The following is a 22,952-nucleotide window of genomic DNA, read 5'->3' as shown; positions in this document are numbered from 1 at the left end:
ACTTCTCAAATATGATGGACAGTGGCTGAGACACTTCATTCACCAATGCTCTCAGGCCCTGTGGATGAATTTCATCAAGTCCCATGGACTTGTGCACCTTCAAGTTCTTTAGATGGTCTCAAACCTCATATTCTCCTACTGTGGGTGGTTCTTTTTTCTCCCAGTTCCTGCCTTTGTCTGTGGCTCAGGTGCTGTGGTTGGAGCACTCACCAAAGCAAAAAAGCCATTGAGTATCTCAGCCCCTGCATGCCTCAGGTAACCAGTTCTCCCATTTCCTTCCAGACAGGGCTCACATTTTCCCCAGTCTTCCTTTTATCACCAATGTACCAAGAGAAGATTTTCCTGTTGCTTTAATTCTATCAGCAGAACTCACACACACCCAAACTGCAGCCACAGACCTCTAGCAGACTGAAGCAGAGCTGATGAATATGGAATCACTGAAAATGTAATTTTCCAAGAGCTCCTCTCAGGAGAATGAAACAACACAACAGTCTCCACTTTCGTCATTGCCAAGAGATCTCCTGAGACCTTGGCTTGCACATAAAGGCCATCAGACCGACTCTGAGCCCTGCCTCATTAAATCTGCCACCTGCACCCATCTCCTGGGTGTCAGTGTGACCCAGAAATGCTGCCAGGTACCACACCCTGCCCCTTCTGACATCACCTCCCATTGCTGTGTTTGTCACGAGCACAAAACACCATCCAGCAGGGAAACAGCAGCACTCATCCCTCTCACTGCATCTGCATCCCAGTCCTGACCCACAGCATCCCACCAGGGCTGGGACAGGGAACCCAAGGCTGGTTTGCAGCACCAATCCAACCTTGCTGTGATGCAGAGGTGTCCAGCTTGCTCTAACTCAACCCTGGGGCTGGAGAGCTTTGGAAAGCCCAAAATGCACCCAGCAGATGTTACCTCTGTGGGTGTCCCAGCCACCAGCTCTGTTCCTCTTCCCATCTTGGGCCAACACAAATAATTCCAAAGTGATCCCTAGCTAAATGTTCTCCCTGCTTGCAAAAAATCTGTTCTCTGAGGAGCTGGTATTAATTACTTCAATCCAGCTGTGAAATGTGAGACTGAGCTACAGGAAATGGCTAAAAACCTGCCTGTCCATAAAAAAACCTGATGGTCACTGGGACACCAATGCTGGGCACTGGTGTGCTGCTGGTTTTTTAGGTCATTAGTACTGGATGGTCAACCCTGAATTGCTTGCCAGCAGCAGCCAGGTCGCTATCTCAGAGATCAGGGTCACTCCAAATGCTGTGAGATAGGGAGAGAAATGCTTTTTCTGGAAGAATGCTTACAATTCCCAGCATGGTCACTGCAGGTATTTACAGTGGGGCAGTGCTGGGGTGGGAGCAGGGCTGCTGGCAATGGGCAGTTTGGTGGGGAAGGCCACTGCTGGGAGGGTTGTGCCAGAGGGGAGTGGCTGGAGAGCTGGATAACCGTGCTGGCAGGGCCAGTCTAGCTGTGGAAAGCTGGCACAGTGTGCTCTCCACCCACAGCCAGCTCAACTGGAGCCTCAAGGACACCTCTGGGCTCACCTCCACCTCTCTGTGCTTCCCCAAGGCTATTGACAAACCTGGGACACTGGCTCCAATTTCCCAGAGCTCTTCAAAGCTCCTGACTGAAATAAATGGTGTTTTCATGGGAACTCCTCTCTGTTTCAACTTTGTTCTCATTGAGCTTGGGATCTATTTCCAGGCAGGCTCCTGGGCTAACCAGAACAGGAGCTTTCTAAAAACTGCCAGCTCAGGTGTGCTTCAGCTGTAGCACCCAATCCTACTAAAATCCAGGAGAGAGATTTCAACATCCAGAAATCTTTGGCTTTCTGGGGACCACTGCATCCATTTTTGCTACTGAACACAGACACATCTACTTTTCATGAGCAGTTCCCCACTGATGAATGTCTCTCTGGTTTTCCAGGCATGGGGCAGGGCTGGGGGATCACTGCATCACTGGGAGAAGAGCCAGAGCTCATGGAGAGGCAGTGGAAGCAGAGCAGCCCAGCACTGGGACTGCTCAGCCCATCCTGCTGCAGGCATCCCTGGCATTTACCACACACCATGGGCTTCCTCTGTAAGCCACTCTTAAAATACAGGCCAAATTATTGTCAGAATATTAACTGCATAGCCCAGGCTGCTGTTTTAAAAGTGTGTACAGACATTTCTGGGGAAGGTGCATGAATTTAGCACAGCTATAAATGACTCTACTAATAAACCCTATCCAATTACACACGCCAAAAGGTAGATCACATAAACTTGGCTTAACCTGGCTTGGGAAAGCCCTCTAATTACCTGGCTTTCAATCAGTGCTCTGACACGAATACACAGAAATCTGCTACGTGGTCACTGCAAGCGAAAATAACTGGAGCCTGTCAATTAAGAGCTTCTTTTCTAAATTACATTTGTGTTTCTAGACCGCAAAGTGTCAAGTTTTCAGAGGACAGCTGGAGAGCTGTGAAAGGTTTTTAATGGACAAAGTGCTTTTAGCTGTTAACAGTAATTATCCAGCACTTTCAAAACGCTTTTCACCAGAGAGCTCCATGTGCCTTGCAAATGATGTCCCCTGTAAGATAACACAGAGCAGGAAAATGAGCTCTGCAACAGCCATTAAGCTGAGTCACAGAAAGATGCAGTGACTTGGATATGGCACAGAGTCAGGGCTGCTGCAGGAGGGCTCCAGCACAGAGCTCTCATCCAGAGGCCACCAGTGGCCTTTGCTGGATGCTTGTGCAAGATGGAGATAAAGAGCAAAGACAGATTTGTCTTCTGCACTTAATTCTGCTGCATCCTGATGAATTCTGCTCCTGCACCAAGCTCTGAAGTCATTGTGTGACTGTGAATGAGTGGAGAGCCAGCGAGCACCAGGGGAGAGAGCTCTCCCAGCCATGCCCCTTCTAGACGTGCTCCCTCTGCCCAGCCCCTTCCCACCCTGCCAGGAGCACTTCCAGCCTCTCCACCCACAGATCACAAGCCCAGTGCCTCAAGGTGGGTTTTGGCATTTGCATCACCATGTCAGAGGGACAGAGGCAGATTTCTCTGACCTCTCTGCATGCTGCAGACCAGAGCAGAGGACATGGGCACCCCTCAGATCAGTCTCTCCCATCCCTCCCACACACAGTCAGACCATATCATTATACCTTTGCTTAAGAGGGAGTTTTCCAGCCCTTTTTTCCTCCTCTTCCAACCTCCTGCGAGCTTCCTCCAGCTGGGTGAGAGGGTTGGGGGCTGGGTTGGGTGGCATGGTGGGATCTTGAATGAAGGGGTGGGAAGGCTGGACGACGTTGCGGAGCTGGGCGCTGACCCACGGGTGCACCGTCACCGGCCGCTCGATGGACAGGGACCGGACCATGTCGTGGGGCAGCTGCTTCTTAGCACCTGAAGAGCTGCAAACAAGCACAAAGGTTTTACATGGACCACTGAGATGCTTTGCAGAGGCACGCAGGCATTCCCAGATGGACCTGCTGCTGGATACAGGCACCACTGGGAAGCTCCCTTTAAGGGAGAAGGGTGTAACATCAAAATCTAAAGAAGATTTTGAGCAAGTCCTGAGACATCAAGGTGAGCAGCCCAACCCTGAAACAAATCCCACAGTTAAGTGTGAGGGCTTCCATCAATCTCATACATAAAAATACACTCAGGAAAATGCAGCTCAATATTTTGTGGCACTCTCACACAGGATGCCCTCCTCTGCCTACCATGTGCCACGTTATCCACCTTGGAACCAGAGCAGAAATTTCTAAGATTCCCCTGGGGCTGCAACCTCCTGCCATGGCCATGAGTTATCCTTCAGAAACAACAGCCCTCATAGCCCCCAAGTAATCCTCAGTCTCCTAAGGGTCTAAACCCTTGTGTGGTGGATTCTTGCCCTCCCAAGATGTCTGGGAGGAAGGCAGCCTGCTGACACATCTCCCTTGTGCAGGGGATGCAATACAAGAGTGTGGTTATCCCTCGCTCTGCCAGCCCTTACCCATGGTTTGTTTTCTTATGCCTGCTGATCTCCTTCTCTCCTTCTATGATCCACTGAAGGATCTTCTGGTTTTTCTCCACGTCTTCAGGAGATCCTGGCATCTCATAGTTGGCACCATCACTTTTCCCTGAATCGGTCTTCTTAACATTCCTTTTTGAGGGCAGACTTGCTTTCCCACTGCAAGAACAAAGCTTGGGACATTAGTGCTTTGCTTATGCCAACCACCAGAGGGGCAGAGGATGGACACTTTCCACAGCTCCCTGCTCTACCAAAGCTCAAACCACCTGTGCCACAGTTCAGGCTAAGAGTAAAACTACCTAGACCTGGGCACAGCAGCTTCTCTGCCCAACAAACTGTGAGGGAGAGGGAGGTTCTCCTCTGGCCAAATGAGGCATGACAAGATCTTCTGCCATGGAAAGGGTTGTATTAAACCCTCAGCTCTTTGCTCAGAGCAGGAGGTTATCCATTGCTCTCTCTCCATGCCTGACCACTGTTTGAAACCCAGGTCCTTCCTATCACCCTCGGATTCACTGATACCCCAAACTCTGACTTTCCATACCCAGAGTTTGCTTCTCACCCTCAACTGAATGATGCTTCACCTCACAGTGGAAGATCACATCCTAGGAGGGTGAGCTGCCTCCCAGGGGGAAGCCCAGCCACCCCAACCACCCCAGCCAGAGGGATGCCAGGCATTAACCAACACTGGCTACACCTGTGGCTGCAGTAAAGGCTCCTGCAGGAATGCCATGGCACACACAGCCACGTGCCCAGCCAAGCAGCCCCATGCTCAGGAGGCCATGCAGAATTCCCCTGTGCTGGCCTGTCCTTCCATGAGACTCCCACTAATCATCCACCAAAGCAGGACTTTGCTCCTGCATGTTCACTAACACACACAGGAAAAACCACCTGAACACCACAGAGGAGCAGCAGCCCCTCAGACAGCTTTGCTGATTTTTTTTTTTTGAAAAAGCCTGGAGAGGAATTGCTGCAGATCTACAAAGGTAGGGCAAGCTGACAACTTTTCTGTTTCTCCCAACATGAAGACTACTTGGTATCAAATACAATTCCACAGTATCAGGTTCAGTGCAAACAAAATAATGCTGTTTTCTGCAGGTTGTCATTGACCCACAGACACAGTCATGGGGGGCTGGGGAACAGAACCCCAGCTGGGTTCAACAGAGTCAGAGAAGCCACCACAAGAGACTGCTGGCTGCCAAACAAGACCATTTGGATGCAAACCCTTGTCTTGTGAAGCTTCTAGTTCAGGGACTGCCAGGAACTTGGGAGTTTGTGCCAGAGGAAGGACAGCTCTGAGTGTGTTCTTTAAAAATATCATTAAATATATGCTGTAGCTGCTGCTAGAAGGAAGTCTTGTGTCTAGATGGGGTTTTGGGTTGGCCCAGCATGGCCCTGCTCATTTCTGTTGAAGCAACAACCCTTTCCCCATACAAACATGGTGGATTTAAGTGTCTCTCCCTCCTGAAAAGCAACTTGCTTCGACTGTCTCTGCACTTTGCTTCCCTCCTGCCATCCCAGAAAACTGATCCTGACTGCTGCAGACCCAGCCAACCTGCCTTCACTAACTGTCCCACCCTTGGTACACTGCAAAGAAGCATCCCAAAGCCTTGCAACAAATAAGGTGGGGGATTTTTGCCCTCTCATAAACACCGTAAGAGACCTGTTTCTATTACCCAGACATTGAGACACAGCCCCAACATCCAGCTCCTGGTGCATGGAGAAGTAGACCAGCACCTACAATTTCTAAGCATCTCCACTGCTTTAAGGAGGAGAAAATCTATTTCAAAACCAAGGCAAATAAAAATCCTGGTTAGAGGGTGTCTATCAGCACCAGACCACAGAGATAAAAAGGACTCTATAAAGGTTATCAGGGCACATCCATTTCTGAAGGGGAAGAGCCCTCAAATGACATCCCAGCATATGCTCTCACAAGAAAAGGCTCAACTGCTGTTTCCCTGACATGCTACAGCCTGTTTATGGAAAGAGCTTCCTAGAGAAGCCAAGGCTTTGAGAATCCCATTGAGTGTTCCTTGACTCACCTGTAGCCTAAAGAGTCCATGGGGACAGGGGCCATGCCCAAGTTTTCACTGTAGTTTCGTGACTTTGTTGCATAGTTATGTGAATCTACATTCCAAGCAAAGCTGTTCTGCACTCGCTGCGTGGCCTCAGCCTCGATCTGCTCTTTTGGTTTCATCATGCTGTGGTGATGGATGTGGTGGTAGACATGTTTATGGTGATATAAGTTAGCTGCATCCAGTTTCATTCCTGATTTCGTTGCGTGCTTGCCGTGCCCTGGAGGAATTGTTCCTAGTGTCCCTGCCAGCTTTCCTAAGTGGCCGCTCTCCGGGGACCGTGGCTTAGGAGAGTGACGGCCAGGCCCTGGAGATTGGCAGCCTGGAGTTTTCATCACACGCTGCACGTGCTCATCCAGGATGCTCTCGGGGTTTTCTTCATGGGCATCTCTCATCTGCATCCCAGCACAGCCCATCTCAGCGTAACGAGGAGCGAAGTGATGGAAGGCTTGGGCGGAAGGCATCTTGTGGCTCAGGACCGAGGGACCAGAAGAGATATCTGCATCCTCACCTTCTTCTTCCTGCAAGAAACACAGAGACAATCAGAGAGTGACAGTGGGGCGGTGGAAGGGATCCCTAATCCCACCTTCTGCTTGCAGCAGAACTGGTTTAATCTTTAGACCAACCCTTAGGTTAGGTTTAATCCAGTGAGATCTTGAAAACCTTTAAGATGATGGAGATTCACCACTCCTCTGGAGACCTGTCCCAGACTGACAGGAAATTCCTAATGCTCAAGCCAAGCCTGTACAGTCTGTGTGCCACTGAACAGAGCAGCTCAGGTCTCTGTATCTGCTCCCTGAGCCACCATTAGCAATGTTCTCCACACAACACCCAAGGAGCTCTGCCAGGCAGCCCACACATCACAACCAGGCTTACAAACAGAGCTGACAAGCCTAACGACTCAACTGGAGGAGGCACAGCCTTACTCCAAGTCCCTTGAAGGTGGTTCTGCAACAACCAGCAGGAGAAACATAACTTACCACAGTGTACCTTCAGCTTCCTACATGCCTTTGGGTAAGGCACTGCTTCAAAGCCCATCAGATAAAGCCCAGAACTACAGGATATGCAGCAAATCAGTTCTGAGTCAGGTGAGACCAGGGGGGTTTTCTTGCCCAAATGACTATTCCACAAGGCAAAGCCAAGAGAAGGCTTGTAACAGGAGGGAGCAAGTGAAGGTCGTCAGCTGCATGAATGGTTTTGGAAATCAAACATTGATTTCTCCCGGGCATGCTAAGGCTGGAGTGAAACACTTCGTGCAGATAAAGAAATGGGTTGGAACTAACTGCTTGTTCTTGCAGTTCACACTGGTCTAGGACATGCTGTTAGTGACTCTTAAATCCTTGCCAGGAAGAATTAAACTCCTCCATGCTGACAGCCACATTTTGATGCTGACGAACTACTTTACGCTCCAACATAAACTCAGGTATTTATGAAGTTTCTTTATTGGAAGTCAGGATTCCTATTTGCTTTAATTACATAAGCAGGATTCCAGTGAGTCCTTTAATCCTGCTCTTTTCCTCCTTTGGCACAGCAAAGAAATCAGTTTCAGCACAGGGTATCTCTGCCCTGCCAGATAAATGCATCTACTGGAAAACACTGACTCCCATCAGCTTTGCCTGTCAGATGCCATCATCCATCACTTGCTAACCAGCTTCAAAGTCTCAGCTGCCAACCACACAGCAAGAAAGTAAATAACAGGCTTCCTCCCAGTGTCACACCTAGGGGTTCAGGCCTGAAGCAGGGACAATGACTGGCTTTCAAAGTGCCAAAGGTGTGGGTGCTGAAAGCCTGGAGGTGTGACACGATGCTGGTGTGTGGAGGGGACACAGCACTTTCTAACAGATCATTCTGAAGAGCTTCAGAGGCACCTTTCATCTATAGCCATGTGCCACAGCTGGCCAGCCACCAGCCCTGGGCACCGAGCTCAGGGATAAGGCATGGTGAGGGATGTGCTGACTACATCCTTGCCACTGAGGGGAGCATTTATTAGTAGTTTGTGACAGCCAATGACACCCTCTGCACTTGGGAGGCTTTAAGAGCTGGTACCTCCCAGGTTTAAACACCAACTGATGTTGAGGGCAGGATCTGACCCTGGCACAGATCCATGAGGAATGGCAGCATGTCCTTTCTGCTCAGCCCAGAACTCTGGCAGTGCTGTCACACCTGAGCAGGGTGGCATGAGAGTGAGAACCTACGCTGGTCCACCCAAATGGGTGCCTGGGATTTGGGAAATCCTCTGGCTGCCTAGAACTCTATTTTGCAGCTAATGTGGGCTTTTGCTTCAAGACTGAGATCAGGATGGGCTAAGGGGAGAAAAGGCTCTCTCAGTTCATGTTGGCTCAGCTCATCTGTGTCACTGAGCAGATCTGGACCCCAGGCAGGACCACAGGCAGGAGCAGCTGCTCCTGGGGTGGGTCTATGGGGACCTGCCCTACCATCCCCAGCACTGGCCTCAGCCTCACATCAAGTAGTAACACCTCAACAGTGAGACAACAGCAGTGAATTGGGGTGCTTATCCCAAGCTGTGGTCTTTCCTTGAGCAGGGCACAGGTTTGAGTCAGGGTTGCAGGAACAAATTCTGCTGAATCTTTCCACTGTGCTCAGTCTGCAGTGAAAAAAACAACACGCATGGTGGGCTCTGGAGCTGTTTTTGGGACCTTGCTGTGGTGAGCTGGGCAAGGCCTGGCAATGAGCTGGGCAAAGCTTGGTGGAGATCTGGAAAAGGCCTGGAAATGAGCTGGGCAAGGCCTGGAAATGAGCCTGGTGGAGATCTGGGCATAGCTTGACAGTGATCTAGGTAAGACCTGGCACTGGTCAAAGCTTGGCAGTGAGCTGGGCAAGGCCTGGTAAGAAGCTGGGAAGAATTTGGCAGGGACCTGGGCACAGCCTGGCAGTGATGCAGGCACAGCTGGGCAGTGACACTGGTACATCTAGGCAGTGGTGCTGGCACAGCCTGGCAGTGACACTGGTACAGCTGGGCAGTGATGCAGGCACAGCCTGGCAGTGATGCAGGCACAGCTGGGCAGTGACACTGGCACAACCTGGCAGTGATGCAGGCACAGCTGGGCAGTGACACTGGCACAACCTGGCAGTGATCTAGGCGGGCAGGTGACACTCTGGGCAGGCAGGGAGCACCGCTGCCATCACCACTAGATGGTGCTTTGTTGACATAATATAGTCAGAAAGCTCTTCCACCAGCTCCCACAGGCAGCAGCAGCAGCCAGAGATGCAGCTCCAACTTTGCTGACTGCTGAGCTATTTTTACTCCCCAGCAAGGCTGGGGGTGCCCTTCCCTTTGAATTAGGAGCTGAGAGCTGCACTGCTGAGCCACAGGCAGGCGATACCTCGCTGGAAATCTCCTCCTCTGCCTCCCCCCAGTCCCACCCATCAGGCTGCTGCTGGTTGGGAAGGGAAAAGAGCTCTGCTAAGCATGAGAGCCTCTTCGATCATCATGCAAATGATTTCCCTCTCTAGTCAGGCAATGTTTCATATTCAAAGACTGAGAATCTCAGCGGTGGCTTTGCTTCTCCCTGGCTTATTTTCCTTTTGTTCAGTTCAGAGTGATCTGTATGATCCAATACTGATCACTGTGACAGCAGATTCCATGTGTGGACACGAGGCTGAAGTGTCTCAAAAACTAATATGGGAACATGCACATCCTCTAATCCTCTGCCACGTTTCTCAGAATAATTAATGAATTCAGCATTTGCTTTTTTGTGAAGCAGAAACCTACAGTCTTTTCAGTAAAAGGCATTTGGCTTCAAATCAGATGCCTCCCCTCCATGTTACTGCATGATATGGCTTTGAAAGGGAACATGCAGGCTGCTCGTTAGGGGGGAGAAAAATTCTTTTCCCCTGGCTTTTGCAAAATATTTCCAGCTTCTCTGTTAGGCTGGTAAGTGCCCAGTGTGACTAATGCTCCTGGTTTTCCCTGTGCTGCTGTGCAGTGAGCCATGCAGACCTGGGAAAGAGGTTACCCTGCAGTCCTGTGTTCAGGTCACAGAAAAAAGCCCTGTGATCTATCAGGATTCCAGTTCTTCTTCTTGCTGATACCAGCAGCTCCTGCACCTTAAGTGCTGACCTAAAAAAGCTACAATTGCTTACTCTGAGTTTTTCCTGAATGGCTAATGCCAGATGCCAGCCAGTCAATGAAATACATTCTGGAGACAGCAAAGAGGTTTAATATATAGCATTAGTGGGAGTCCTGGGCTTAAAAATAGATCAAGTCACACAAAAATGTGTTTAAACAGACTTAAATATATTCTCTGGCACATAGGTATTTGCTGATTTTATGGTATTGCTACTGGCAGCTTCTTCAAGGAGGCAGAGGGCTGGGATAATGTAATTTAGTACAGGTGGGGGCTGCAACAGATCTGTGGGAGGAGGAGGAAGAAAAGTGTTCTAGGACTGCGTTAGCAGAAAATGCTGCTGATTACACTGCCTTGAAAGCAATAGCCACCAGACAGGAGAACAGTGCAATTCCAGAAGAACAGGAATCTAATCCCAAAATAGCACCTGGCTGGCCTTTTCTGGCTGGATGCAGAGGTGTAGGGACTTCGCTGGAAAACACCTGGAGCTGGATGGGACCTTACAAATCCTCCTGCCTTCCTCTGTTCTCTGCATTTGAAATGCAGATGCAGTTTAAACCCAACACTACAACCTACAGCTTTTTCCTGTTTCAAGAGCTACTTAATGAGCATTTTAAAATACTCCCAACAGGGTTGAAAGTTCTTTCCTGGAGCCCCAGAGGCTTAACCTCCCTGAAAGCACAGAGCCAGCTGAGCCAGGAACCAACACCTCTGCTTTAAGAGAGGGCTGCAGGTTATGGAGCCCAAAGCCTTCACTTCAGGGTCATGGCAGCTAGTGCTAGTAGCTGCAGAACCCCAAAACTGTGGCACACAGGACTGTAGCTACACTGAACTGGTGATGTTCAGCAACACCATGGTGTCCTCTGGGATTTCTCTATCCCCACCACAAGATGTGCAGGTACCTATGACATGCAGTGTCTCAGAAGAAAAGCTATGGTGTGAACACTGCTGAACAGGAGTCTCACAAAGGTAATACCAGATGACCAGCACCTCACTCTCTCCCTCTTGGAGCCTGTTGTGGAGCTAAAGGCCTTGCACATTTCCCACAGTTCATCTAACAAATCCTCAGGCCCTGGGGCCCCAGCAGTACCGGGGCTCACAGCATCCAGTGCCACTGGTCAGGTATCCCACTGGAGTCAGTGTGTTTATCTGCCCAGGAGAGCTTTTCAATGCCACACCTGACCACCTCTAAAATTTCTAGAGTGTGCTAGGCATTGATGGGCAGAGCCCTTTTGGGTTGTGGTGGAAATGGCCTGAGAGCAGACACAAACACCCCCAAACATAACATCACCTGTCATCTGGTTACTGTTTGTGGAGGAAACAGGGATCACACAAAACCTCATATGGGAATGTGAACCCCTCTTACATAGTCCCCAGGGATTGCTCACAAACTCAGGAGAGCCAGGGTACCAAAGAAGGTGATGGAGAGCATCCACAGCCCCTGAGTGATGGCAGAAGTGGGCACTGTTGTGCCATGGCTGATATCTTACACAGCGAGAGAGCACTGGAACTCACAGAGCCCTGCACGGATGGAGGAACAGCACTGTGGAAGCTACAGGAGCCTCCAGGAGCCCTGTGCCAGTGATGACCATGGCAAAGGAGCAGGGAACTGGCCACCCCAGCTGAAAGCTCCCTGTGGGGCAGGGTAAGCAGTGCCAGGCTGGCAGGGGAGGTGAGAAGGGCACTGACCGCTCGAACGCGTTTAAGGCGCTCCTCTAACTTCTCCTCTGCTTCACGTTCCTTCTGTACTTCCTCCAAACGGTTGATCAGCTCTGCAGCAAACTTCTCTGGTTCCACGTGGATATCCTTTGGCATTCGGTAGGTACGCTGCAGGGAGAACAGAGCATGGCTTAGCAGGGAATGAATGAAAAATCCCACATTTCTCCAGGAGCCTTTGATAACTGGAAATGCCGGTCGTCCCGGTGGGAGCTGGGGGAGGACAGGCTGGCAGGCACTCAGGTGCAGCTCAGGACCTGGGGGCTGGAAGCTGAGCCACCAGCTCCACTGAGGTGAGTTCCTCAGCTGGCACCAGCTCCACACACCATCCCATCAAAGAGAAAGGCTTTCTGGAGCTGCAATCCAAAAAAATCTTTCGGCATCAAATTCCACTCAGCGATGGAAGTGCTTGCTTTTCTCCCAATGGACACAGCGTCAACAGGAATATCCTGGTCTTAAAGTGTGGCAAAGGGATGTACAGACCTTTGAACCTCTCAAACCTCCTGTTTACAGCAGTTATGCTTTCAGTTTGGTAGAAGGGAGGATTCTGGTGCACACTTACTCAGATTATCCCAGGAGGATCAATGTGTGCCAGTCAATCTCTGCAAATCTAGCCCACAGCACAAGGTCCCAATTCCCACAAAGCATCCTCTCTTGCTGGAGGATCCTACAGGATTGCATCTCAGCTTTACAGAGCTCTGCAATGATTCCCTGCTTGCTTTATCAATACAGCACTCTTACAAGCACAGAGGTGCCATTTTCCTGCCTGCTCTGGGTGAATAAATGAATATTTATGGTAGTTCAAGGGCATTCTTGATTCCTTATGCTGAGTTACTTTGTCCCTAAATTCCTGGCTTCTGGGATAAGAAGTTTGTGTAGTGAAGTATGAAGCTATCAGCTGCTGCATTTCCCCCATCATTTTTATCCTTTCTGTATTATTTTCTTTTTTAAATAGTAGAAAAAGTAAAATGACGCAGCAGAGATAAAAATTTAATTTGGAGGAAAAATAGTTGGAAATTCAACAGCATAAAACTCTGCATTCAAATATTTCAATACTAACATGAGAGAAATATACACTCTATAGGACCAGAGACCAAATTAAATATGAAGATGTGAGATAATTCATAGCAAAAGAACAAATGCAGCATCAGAAGCAGACACTGAGCTTGAAAACTTTAAAGGAGGATGAGAGACCACCCGAATTTATCCCAGGCCAGCCAGAAGATCAAAGCAGAACACTAAAATGCTGCTTTGCCTAAAAACCTGACAAAAGTATGCAAATCACACTGGCTTTTCTGTCTCTGCCAGCTGGAAGGCAGGGAAGAAAACCAGAGGCAGTAAAAACCCACTGATGGCACTGAGGAGCTGAAGACTCTTTCATGACATCCCAGTTGGGTTGCAGAGCTCCCAGTTAAAGCACTGCTTGTTTTGTTTGCCAAGAGGGATGAGTCTTCCCAAGCCTGCCAGCAAATCTCAATCCCAGTGACCCATCTGAGCTGGGAACAGCCCCAGCCAACCATTCCCTTCATCCCTGCAGCCACTGGAGAGGGCACAGCATGTGGAGGCAATGTCACCACTGTGGGATGCCATCTTTGGTGCACCAGCACCACCAGCCCTGTATCACAAAAAGCTAAACTGCAAAAGAAGATTTTTATCGACAAAAACTATGTTCAGTCTTCAAATACTGGCAGAGGGGCCAAAGTACCATGTTTCACCTTTGTATAGTCCAGAAATGGGCTCCACACGTGCTCCAGTGCGGGGGAAGATGTGGCAGAGCTGGTTCCTGCTCTGTTACTCCCTGAGGAGCTTCTCAGGATGTCTCCCTGTTCCCCTGCATAGCCCTGGGAAGCACTTCTGGCTAAGAGATCCTGCTTCCTTCAGAACCTTCCTTCCAACCCCATGACTACCACCACCATCCTTCCTCATGGATTCCCAAGGAGGGAATTCTCTCCCTTGCCTGACAAGTCCCAGCCTGCTGGGTGATATGTTCCCTCTCTCCTGCCACCTCAAGATGCCAATTCTCTCTCCCTGTGGTTGTTTATAGATGGCAGCACCAACCTTGCTCCGTTAGACATTTAATGATCCTAATATGAGGCAGCTCAGAGCTCAGCACTTACAGTCTTGGGTTTCCCTGGCATAGCTACAGAAAAACACAACTGAGAAAGAATTACCCTTTGTTTTCCTAGCCTTTGATGCAGGGCAGCATCCCAAACCAAAGTCTCTCCTGAACCTGTGGTACCAGTGGGCACAAGGGCTGAACTTTTCTAACTTGAGTGTCTGAGTCCTGTCACAATGAGGTGGTTCCCTGCAGGCCCAGCAATGCTGAGGATCTGAAGATATTTGGAATCACTGCTGTATCCAGGGAACTCAAAATAAGATGATTCTGAGTCTTTTACAACTAATACCTCAGCATGTTTATCCACAGTCTCTCAAAGTCTGGAAATGACTGAAGTTCAGCTACAGAAATTACAGTAACTGAACCTTTAGGAAGAATCTTTAGGATGAACTTGTTTTCTTTTCTCTTTGAAAAACTTGCATCTGCAAAACCCCCTGCCCTGACCTTGGAGCTTCCCACTCAGCACAACAGCTTGCAGAGGGCCTCAGCAGCCTGTCTGAGTGTGCAAGATGCAGCCCCCTCTGCCAGGGTCTCCCTGAGCATCCAAGATCAGTGCAACTGAAACAAACCTCACTTCACCCCATAGGTACCATCTTACACATGCCCTATGCTGTCCTGGTACCTGTAAGGGCAACTCAGAGAGCTGGTGAGCAGGATGATACTCTGAACATCACCATGGGTCTAACTTTATTCCTAGCTCAAACGATGAGCCACACAGACTTCCCAAAAACTAACAGCATTGCAGAATAATGAATGCAAATTCCCTGCGCTGAAACAATACAGATAACTGCTGAGGGCTCTCTCTGCCTCCCTAGACAGCAAACATGGATTGCACTGACCTGGTTCAAAAGGCTTAAGACAACAAAGTGTTTGAAGCCTTTATCAAATGATGGGCCTGACTTCAGAAGGGAGACAGAGGAAACATGCTCCATCAAAGACTGGCCAGGCTGAGCCTGTACCCGGAGCAGGATCCTTCAGGGCTTCAACATTTTGAACTTGCCCCCAGCTTCCCATGGGCATACAGAGTCCTGCCAAGGGAGTTGTAAATAAGCTGCTTATTGTTCTGAAATCAGAAGGGCTCCAAATGCTTTTGTTTCAAATCGAGGGTGCAGCGCTATCCAAGAGCTGGCTGGTTTTTGAGGATCCAGCCCTTCAGTCTGGATCAGAATGAAGTCTCTGGAAATTCTACATCAACTCCTCAGAAAGGAAGTGCTTAATTTTAAAGTACTGTTTAATCTAATGATTTATTTAATTACCTATCTCCTTTTATTTAATGGCACTAGTTAGATAGGTCTGTCCAGAACCAAACCACGTGGAGTTGTGGAGGCTGCAGAGGACAACAGACAGGAGGCTGGATGCCAGGTGGATTGGGAAAAACAGAAATAGCTTGAACTGGTCTAGATAGAGCAATCTTTCCTTGTGGCAGCTCTAAAGAAGGATTTCTTGGGGTACCTATCACTAGAATATTGTCCTTGACACATGAAATGTCTGAAGCTCTGGTACTTTGTGAAAAAGCAACCTGCTAAGAACATGTGAGACACACAAGTTCTCCAGTAATGGTTCCCCTAGGCAACTGCTCTCAGGTTTTTCCCTTCTTTTCTTGGAGCTGATGGAGTGGGAGTTCCATGGATTTTGCTCCATGAGGCAGATGCAGCTCTTGGGTTTTGATGGATTTCACCTTCCCTGAGAAACAGAGGTTTAAGGACCAAGCTGCACATCAAAACACACCAGCATCTGAAATGTGAAAAGGCTGAAAGGGAAGAATCTCACTGCAGTTTGCAGGTTCCCCTTGGGAAGCATCAGCCTCAACTGCTCTAAGATGAAACAGGAAGTTTTTCAACATTACACTGGGTAGAGGTTCCCTGAGCAGCTCCAGGGATCTGTGGTTTGAGCTGAACTGCTTCTGACAGATGTGACTGGGCCAAAGAATTCTGTGCTGGTAAATCTCCCTCTTCTACAAGAGGTTTGATGCCTCCATGATGCCTGAGGGGCTGTTGTTAGATCACAAGTCAGTCTTGGAAATTAAAGGAAGATGACAGGCTAGAGAAGCCAAGAGAAAAGAACTTCTGAACCTCCATGTTTCTTAGATTAATGCATTCCTCTGTGACATAAATTTTTAACGGATAAATGGTGTTTCCATACTAGAAACACTTGTGGCAGAGCTCACAGATAGCTGGATTTCACCACCCAGTTTAGAAGCATTCAGGGATTAGCAAGGAGTCCTGCTGCAGCCAGGCATTGGAGGAAAATGGTGTAAAAGAGCCGATGGGAATTCTGAGCAGGTTCCCAACTCACAGGAGCAGAAATCTCATTTAGCTGCAGTTATCCAGGCAGCACAAGACCAGGCTCCTCCTGGGCACTCCTCACTTGTACAGCACAGCACAGTGGACACTCAAAACCTTCTGTTCCACTCAGAAACACCACGGAAGCCACTTTGCAGCATCCTTGATGGTGGGGCAGGACAGGAGAGCTCCCACCCCAGGATCAAGCTACAGCAAGAACATCACAAAATGGCTTCTTTATGCAGTTAAACAAACCAATCAAACACCAGGTCTTAATGCTTGAGGTTGGATTTTCCTGAATTTGCTGTGGAAAAGGAGGATCTCTCATCCTCTCTCGGGAACAGATGAATGCCAGAGCCAGGTACAGCCCTGTGTGCTCCAGGCTTTCTCCCTTTCTTTGAGACTTTGCTTGTTCTTTCCTTCCTTGGTGAGCCAAGATTCTGCTCAAATCCAAGAGAGAGATGGAAAACCACATGAAAGCAACACTCACTCTCTGTGTAATGTGTTCTGCCAGAGGCACAAACCAGAGGTCTCCCTGCTTGCTGGAGATCCTCCCCCACTCTGCATTCCTGGGCAGAGCGCCACTTCACAGAACACAACTTTTCCAAACTTAGAGCACTGGTGACTGGCTAAGTGTGGAAGATGTGAGCTGCTAAGTGTGGAAGATGCAGATCAGGGCCATCCACACATGTCCTGCTGCTGAGGAGGGTGTTCCACATAGCTAGCAGACATCGTCACTACTTGGAGGCAGCACGGCTGCTGGGACCAGCGGGCAGCCTCCTCTGAACATATAATCACTGCAGTTTATAGCTTCTGGACTTAACTACAAGTGCAGCTATTAAAAGCAATAGAAGTCCTTTCAGAATTTTGCATAATAGCCCCATAACTCATTTGTCAGGGAACGGGAAGGTCTGTAAAGGACTTCTGAAATGGCTTTCGGAAGTAGGAGGTTCCCTTTTATCAGTAGGAAAACATGCTGTGCATTCTGCAGGCACTATCAGCATGGACTCTGGCTATGCTGGAGATAGGAGTCCATAAAGACCTTCACTCAAAGGTTGTGATTTCATCACTGCCACACGTTTGGAAGCAGCTAACCCCAGGTCCAGCCTGATTTAGCCACGGGCTGCGGGATAGCCCAACCACTGGCTTCGGAAAGCAACACTTGAAGAAACATTTGCATGGCTCTGTGCTAATTTGGACTGTTTAATTCAAAGAGTGTGCAGTTAGAGCTGAATTTTAAAGAGTAACTTTATAACATTTCACACTGGTGTTGTCAAAACACATTGTCTAATTACCTTCTCCTTTCTTGGCTGATTGATAAGCGAGGGCAGAGCAGTGCCTCTCTGAAGTCGATGCCAATTCTGTGTCAGTAATTGGCTGGCAGGAGGTGCCAGAGTGTCTGAACTAAACTTTTATTCCCTGGAGAAAGACTAGAACTAACTCAACTTCTCAGTCCTCGGCTCCCATATAAATATGTGTCAAGACGCCTTTTTCCCTGGGACTTAAAATTACAGTGCAGAACCTAATGGGAACAGTGGATGTTTCACAAAAAAATCCCTGTGAAGCGTCTGTGTGTAGTTTAGGAGGAATATGTAATTCTAAAGGACTGTGTAGGTAAGTAGGATAATATAAAAATTTATAAGCAGCAGGTGGGCAATTTAAACCTTGTTTTTTACCCCGTTTTTAAAGCTGGTTTCCAAAAAGGTCGATAAAATTTAATGCTAAGTAAAACTAATTAGCCTGCAAGGAACTGCTGCTGGAATGACACTTATTCAGTTCAACAAAAGAAATGTTTGGCAGATGGAAGTTTGCTGAAGTAGAGCTCACTATACATATTTAATGCTCCATACTCTTGAGTTTATAACCTGCAGTTCATCGAGGCATTGCCAGTGTACACCATCAACAGAAAGCCACTATTATTTTTATCCAAAAGGTAAAGCCACTGACAAGCTTTGAAGTCGGAGAATATTCAGTCAGTAGTTCCCACTGTTGGGGAACAGCAACAACAATAACAACAAAAAAATAAAGGCCAAGCTTTCAAACTTCAACTCTAACAAAGCCATGCTTACAGTAAAAATGGCATCAAGTGAAATAAAAAGGCACCCAGCCAGCCTTTTCAACAGCAACCACACTGTGAAAGCAACTGTGTGAAAAGAGAGGTGACTGAGCTAGGATGGCTATGAGCGTCCACAGCCAGGGCTTTTATTGTCAACCCAGTGATCAAAGCACAGGAGACCCTCTTAAATCTAAGGAAAATAATCTAATTTAAAAGGCAAAACAAAGAGTGGTGGTTTTGGTGTGGGATTTTTTTTCTTTTAAATCAGATTAAAACAAGGGTGTATTTCTGCTGGTATTGTGCTGCTTTGAGCAGGCAGGATGGGAACAGCTGCGTCAAGTTTGAAGGCACTTCTGGAAAAAAACAGATGGAGGCTTTTTCTCTCCCTATTTGATTTGTGCTGGAGTCCAGCTGTCCAAAGGGGAAAGAAGCACCTTTATTCCCTACCAGATATTAAATGTCACCTGTAACTTCTCAGAAAAAGAAAACAATAATAAGCAGAGCTGCAGATGGTGATGCAGAGCCCTAGCAGTTGTGCTCATCTTCCAAAGGCTGTTTGCTTACCTGCAGCAACCAAAGAGACAGTGTCAGCTAAATGAAATACTTACTCCTGTACCTTTTTTTTTCTCCTGCCTTGTGTTCCCAGGTGAGCTTTGCTGAGTCCTTGAGAACAGGTTACAGCTCCTTTGGCTGCTCAGTGCAGAAATACTGCTGGGGACAACTGACCTTGGCTGAGAGCTGCATCAGCCTCCATATCCAACAGCCTCCTACACCTTCCAAACACCTCCAGCTCACCCCAGGGTGTGGAACTGCTTGCAGTTAAATGCCAGCCAGTGCTTCCATTCTCATCCACGAGAAACAATCAGCTATTGACTGAATGGTTAAGGAAAATGCTGTTTTGGGCAGCCCTGAATGGTGAGTTTGGCAGAAGGCTCCAAGCCTTTTCTCAGCACGATGTATGTCATCTTAAAGCACCCTCAAGCGAATACAGAACTAAGGGGGATTAAACTCAAGCACAAGCAGAGCAACTGTCTGCTAGAGATCTCACATATTTTGCATATTTACCCCTGGGAAGGAGATAGTGCTACTTACAGGAATGTGAGGTAGTGGCACGCGTCCATTTGCTTTGGCACTTTCTTGCATCTCTCTGCGATGCTGCTTTCGGAGTCTGTACGGTGGGATCCCATCTCTGCCGGAATAAAACAACAACATGCCCTGCTTTAGTGCCTTTCTCTGACATTGTTATGTTCATCCAAGCCTTGCTGACACAGAGTGGCTGGCAGGAAACCCCTTCATGTTTGCATGCCCAGAGTAAGAGGGACCCATGCAGGGAACGATGCTCACACAGGTCTCTGAACCAAAAGAGCTCTGGCACGGGGGGCCAGGAGGACTTACACAGCATCCACCAGGAACAACAGAGTGAGCAGGGCTCCTGCAACTGCTGCTCAAGCCAGAGGGCAGGGAGAAGGACTTGGACTGCATCCTGGTACCTTTTATAGTTGGTTGCTTCCTATAAAGAGCCTGTAATGTACACATTAAACCACAGGGCAGGCTAAGAGAGGGGGGAGAAGGAGGAGTGGGAGCTCAGTGAGCATCTACTCCAAGGGGAACTCGGTCAGGGAACAAGGTATATATTTTTAAGAGAGCGTGACAGCCACTCAAAGCTTATCAAAGCAAGGGGGCATAGGCTCCACTGCTCCCAAGGCAATCTCTAGCTCAGCCTGAAATTATGGGCTTGATACTGGAGTTGCTGGAGCAAAGAACCAGTCCCTGCTGCAGAGGAGGCTGGACGAGGTTAGGAAGGGATGTCATGGGCAGTCACATCCAAGTGAACCAGCTCTGCTTGGCTTTGTGCCTGTGCTGAAAGAGGTGGTGACAGAGGTCTCTGCAGAGGAAGGAGAAAGTGCTGCCCACAATAATCCTTGGTACACAGGGGTCAGTGGGTCAGAGGCACCAGGCTTTGCTAAGCACCCCAAATGGCAAAGCATCACTGCCTAAGTGTGACTTCAGGCAAAGAAAGGAAACGCATTTTTACTCTCACCATTGCCACCACCCTGCTCACACCCAGGGACCAGGAGAAGATGAGTGAATGGAGTTATGAAAGAACACAGACCCACCTCCTGCTGACCTTGTGTTGTTTGGGGAAAATCGACAAATGCAAAAACAAATGCCAGCCTGGAGCTTGGCAATTTGGAGCTTTTTCATTTTACACATTTCCCAGATTCAGCAGAGGTAACTGCTTGGGAGTGCCGTGCAATGCCACAGAGGTGGGTGGAAATGAATGGAGGGACTTGGTTTGTCCCAGCTACCATGTAATTTCCAGGCACATCTTCTACCAACCATGCACCCCCTCTGAGCTGTGAAAACGGGCCACTCCTGATACATCTCACAACATGAGATGTTTGCACAGGCCAAATGTCCTTAACACCTACCCCCTTCCCCAGCTGCTTCTCCAGAACATAAACCAGTTTCACCCACAGATTTTTAAAGTCAAGGTGCCATTTGGCAAGAGAAACACAATTTACTGTGGTGTTTTGCCTGCAAACCTCCTGAGTTTCAGGCACCAGCCTGTGTGAGGATGGCCACCATCAGCTTTCATTCCCATTCCCATCATGCTGGCTGCTCTGCTGGCTCCCTGGAAATGTGGATGCAGGCAGAATTGCCACCAACCTACATCAGAAGAACCTAATTTCATGCAGCAACCCAGCCATTCAAAATGAAACACCATTAAAATAAAAGAAAACAAACCCCATGATTAATGACAAGTGCTTTTTTAGCAGCAAGACAAATGAGGGAACAGAAAATGAGCCAGGCTAATTACAGCTCTGGTGAGTGGCTGCAGGTAATGCAGGAGGAGGAAGAGTGTGTTGGGAGCATCATCTCTGCCGTGCCTGCAGTGACAAGGCTTGGGAGCAGGACAACTTCCCCATGTTGCTGTACAGGGATCGTGACAGTGTTCATTAGGTGGCTTAATTTTCTTTAATGATGAGAATCACAACGGTTCAAGAGTTTCACCGCATTGTGACGCGGCCTTTTCTAGACTGGATGGTAACAAAACAACTGCAAGTTTTCAGAGGGAAAAATAAAAAAACCTGGGGGATTATTTTAGCCATTGCTGGTCGGCATCAATAGTCAACATTTCAGCTTAACCAGTGCACAAAACCCGGGTGCCAGAACACAACTCATACACTAAAGCCACATGGCCATTCGCAGGGAACGCGGCATTATGTTAGAAAGTGCAATTTTTCTTTCTTTCTCTCTCTCTTTTTTTTTTTTTTTTTTTTTTTTAATTCTCCCCAGCAGCAGTCCCAGCGGAAAGAGCGACTTTTGTTCCCAGCACAGTAGCGAAAGGCTGATAATGGCCTCTAATCTATCCGGCTTCAAACACATGTTCAGCCCCGCTGTGCTGCCTTTGATGTCATTTTAACTAGATTCCCCAATGCCACCTCTGAACTTGGAACATTCCTTCGTTCAATGTACTGTGCCAACTCAACCAGAGGAAGCAAATTCAAAGATAAGCACTTTAATTTTATCCCAACAAAACCTTATTCAATAGATGGGGGGAAAGCAAGGAAAACCAATACCGTACTTTTGTTTTCCTTTTGTCAGGTAGCTTGCTTTGAGATATTTTCAATAGATAGAGAAATAATATATATATATATATATATATATATATATATATATATATGAAAAAAGATATTAAACTTTTTTTACAGCACAGCTACTTTTAAAATAAAACTTTCCCAAACTGTTTTTCCTTGTTTCATCACGCGAGTTTCATCTCTTTAGCACTAGGAAGCTCAGCGTTGAAATGCAATGAGGGAAGAAGAGCAATTCTATTGTTTATTAAATGATAATGCAATGAGTTTGCTGTTGGGGAAATGTGGAGGCTTCCTCCTCTCTCCAAACTGACCAGCAAGAGCCTCTGGGGAGCAGTGGTTTGGCTGTGGGTCTGCAGTTGGACTCTTCTGACAAGAGGTGTCTTTGCTCCTCTGTAGATGAGCTTCAAACCCAACCATTATGCATTGGAAATTATCATCAGGGATCTTTTAAATTAAAAAAAGCTGCTAAACTTGTTTAAATATAGGAAAACTTGGGATAATTCTGGATCACTAGCCTTAGGAAAGACAAGAAACAAATAGACAGCCAAACTGGTATTTTCTACCAATTACTCTTATCAAAGCACCTCTGTCACAAGACACTTTTCTCACATAAAGAAGCATGATAGGAAAATCACCAGTCATTATGGTTAAAGGCCAGTCATCCAAGGAATAGCATTTAATCTGCAAGACTTTTTGAAGGAATAACCACTATCCTAAACCCCTTTGTTTGGGGGATTGGCCATTCCTACTCTGGAGCAGGTTTAACTGGAATTGGGGAAGAAGGAGCATCCCTCTGGCCAAGCTCAGGGCACCAAGTGCCTGGGGGAAGGCAAAGCTGTCTCCCAACTAAGATAAGCCAGGACACCTGATAAGAAGCAGAGGAAGGAGTATTGCTCATCTGGAGCAGAACACTGGGCTGAAGAGGAGACATTATCTCTGTTTACCATGTAAGCTCTTGAGGAAAATCAATATCTATACGGACCTAAAGTGTTTCTGCATCTGAACGGGAACATCACATGGAGATTGAATGGT

General features: G+C 48.0%; 1 protein-coding gene across 1 annotated transcript in view; it reads right to left on the bottom strand.

The window, feature by feature from the left end:
- AXIN1 (axin 1) overlaps window positions 1-22,952 on the bottom strand; it is a 71,092-nt gene that overhangs the window by 4,635 nt on the left and 43,505 nt on the right. Inside the window, exons 4-8 of the mRNA XM_083872159.1 lie at window positions 19,411-19,507; window positions 11,838-11,975; window positions 6,028-6,581; window positions 3,971-4,147; window positions 3,141-3,386 (exon numbers count right to left, since the gene is read on the bottom strand). Coding sequence (XP_083728285.1) covers window positions 3,141-3,386; window positions 3,971-4,147; window positions 6,028-6,581; window positions 11,838-11,975; window positions 19,411-19,507 — 1,212 coding nt within the window. The remainder of the gene's footprint in view (window positions 1-3,140; window positions 3,387-3,970; window positions 4,148-6,027; window positions 6,582-11,837; window positions 11,976-19,410; window positions 19,508-22,952) is intronic.

Source organism: Zosterops lateralis (genome assembly GCF_965231275.1).
Source record: "Zosterops lateralis genome assembly, chromosome: 15".
In the NCBI taxonomy this organism is placed as follows: domain Eukaryota; kingdom Metazoa; phylum Chordata; class Aves; order Passeriformes; family Zosteropidae; genus Zosterops; species Zosterops lateralis.
This window is presented reverse-complemented; position numbering and strand designations above follow the sequence as displayed.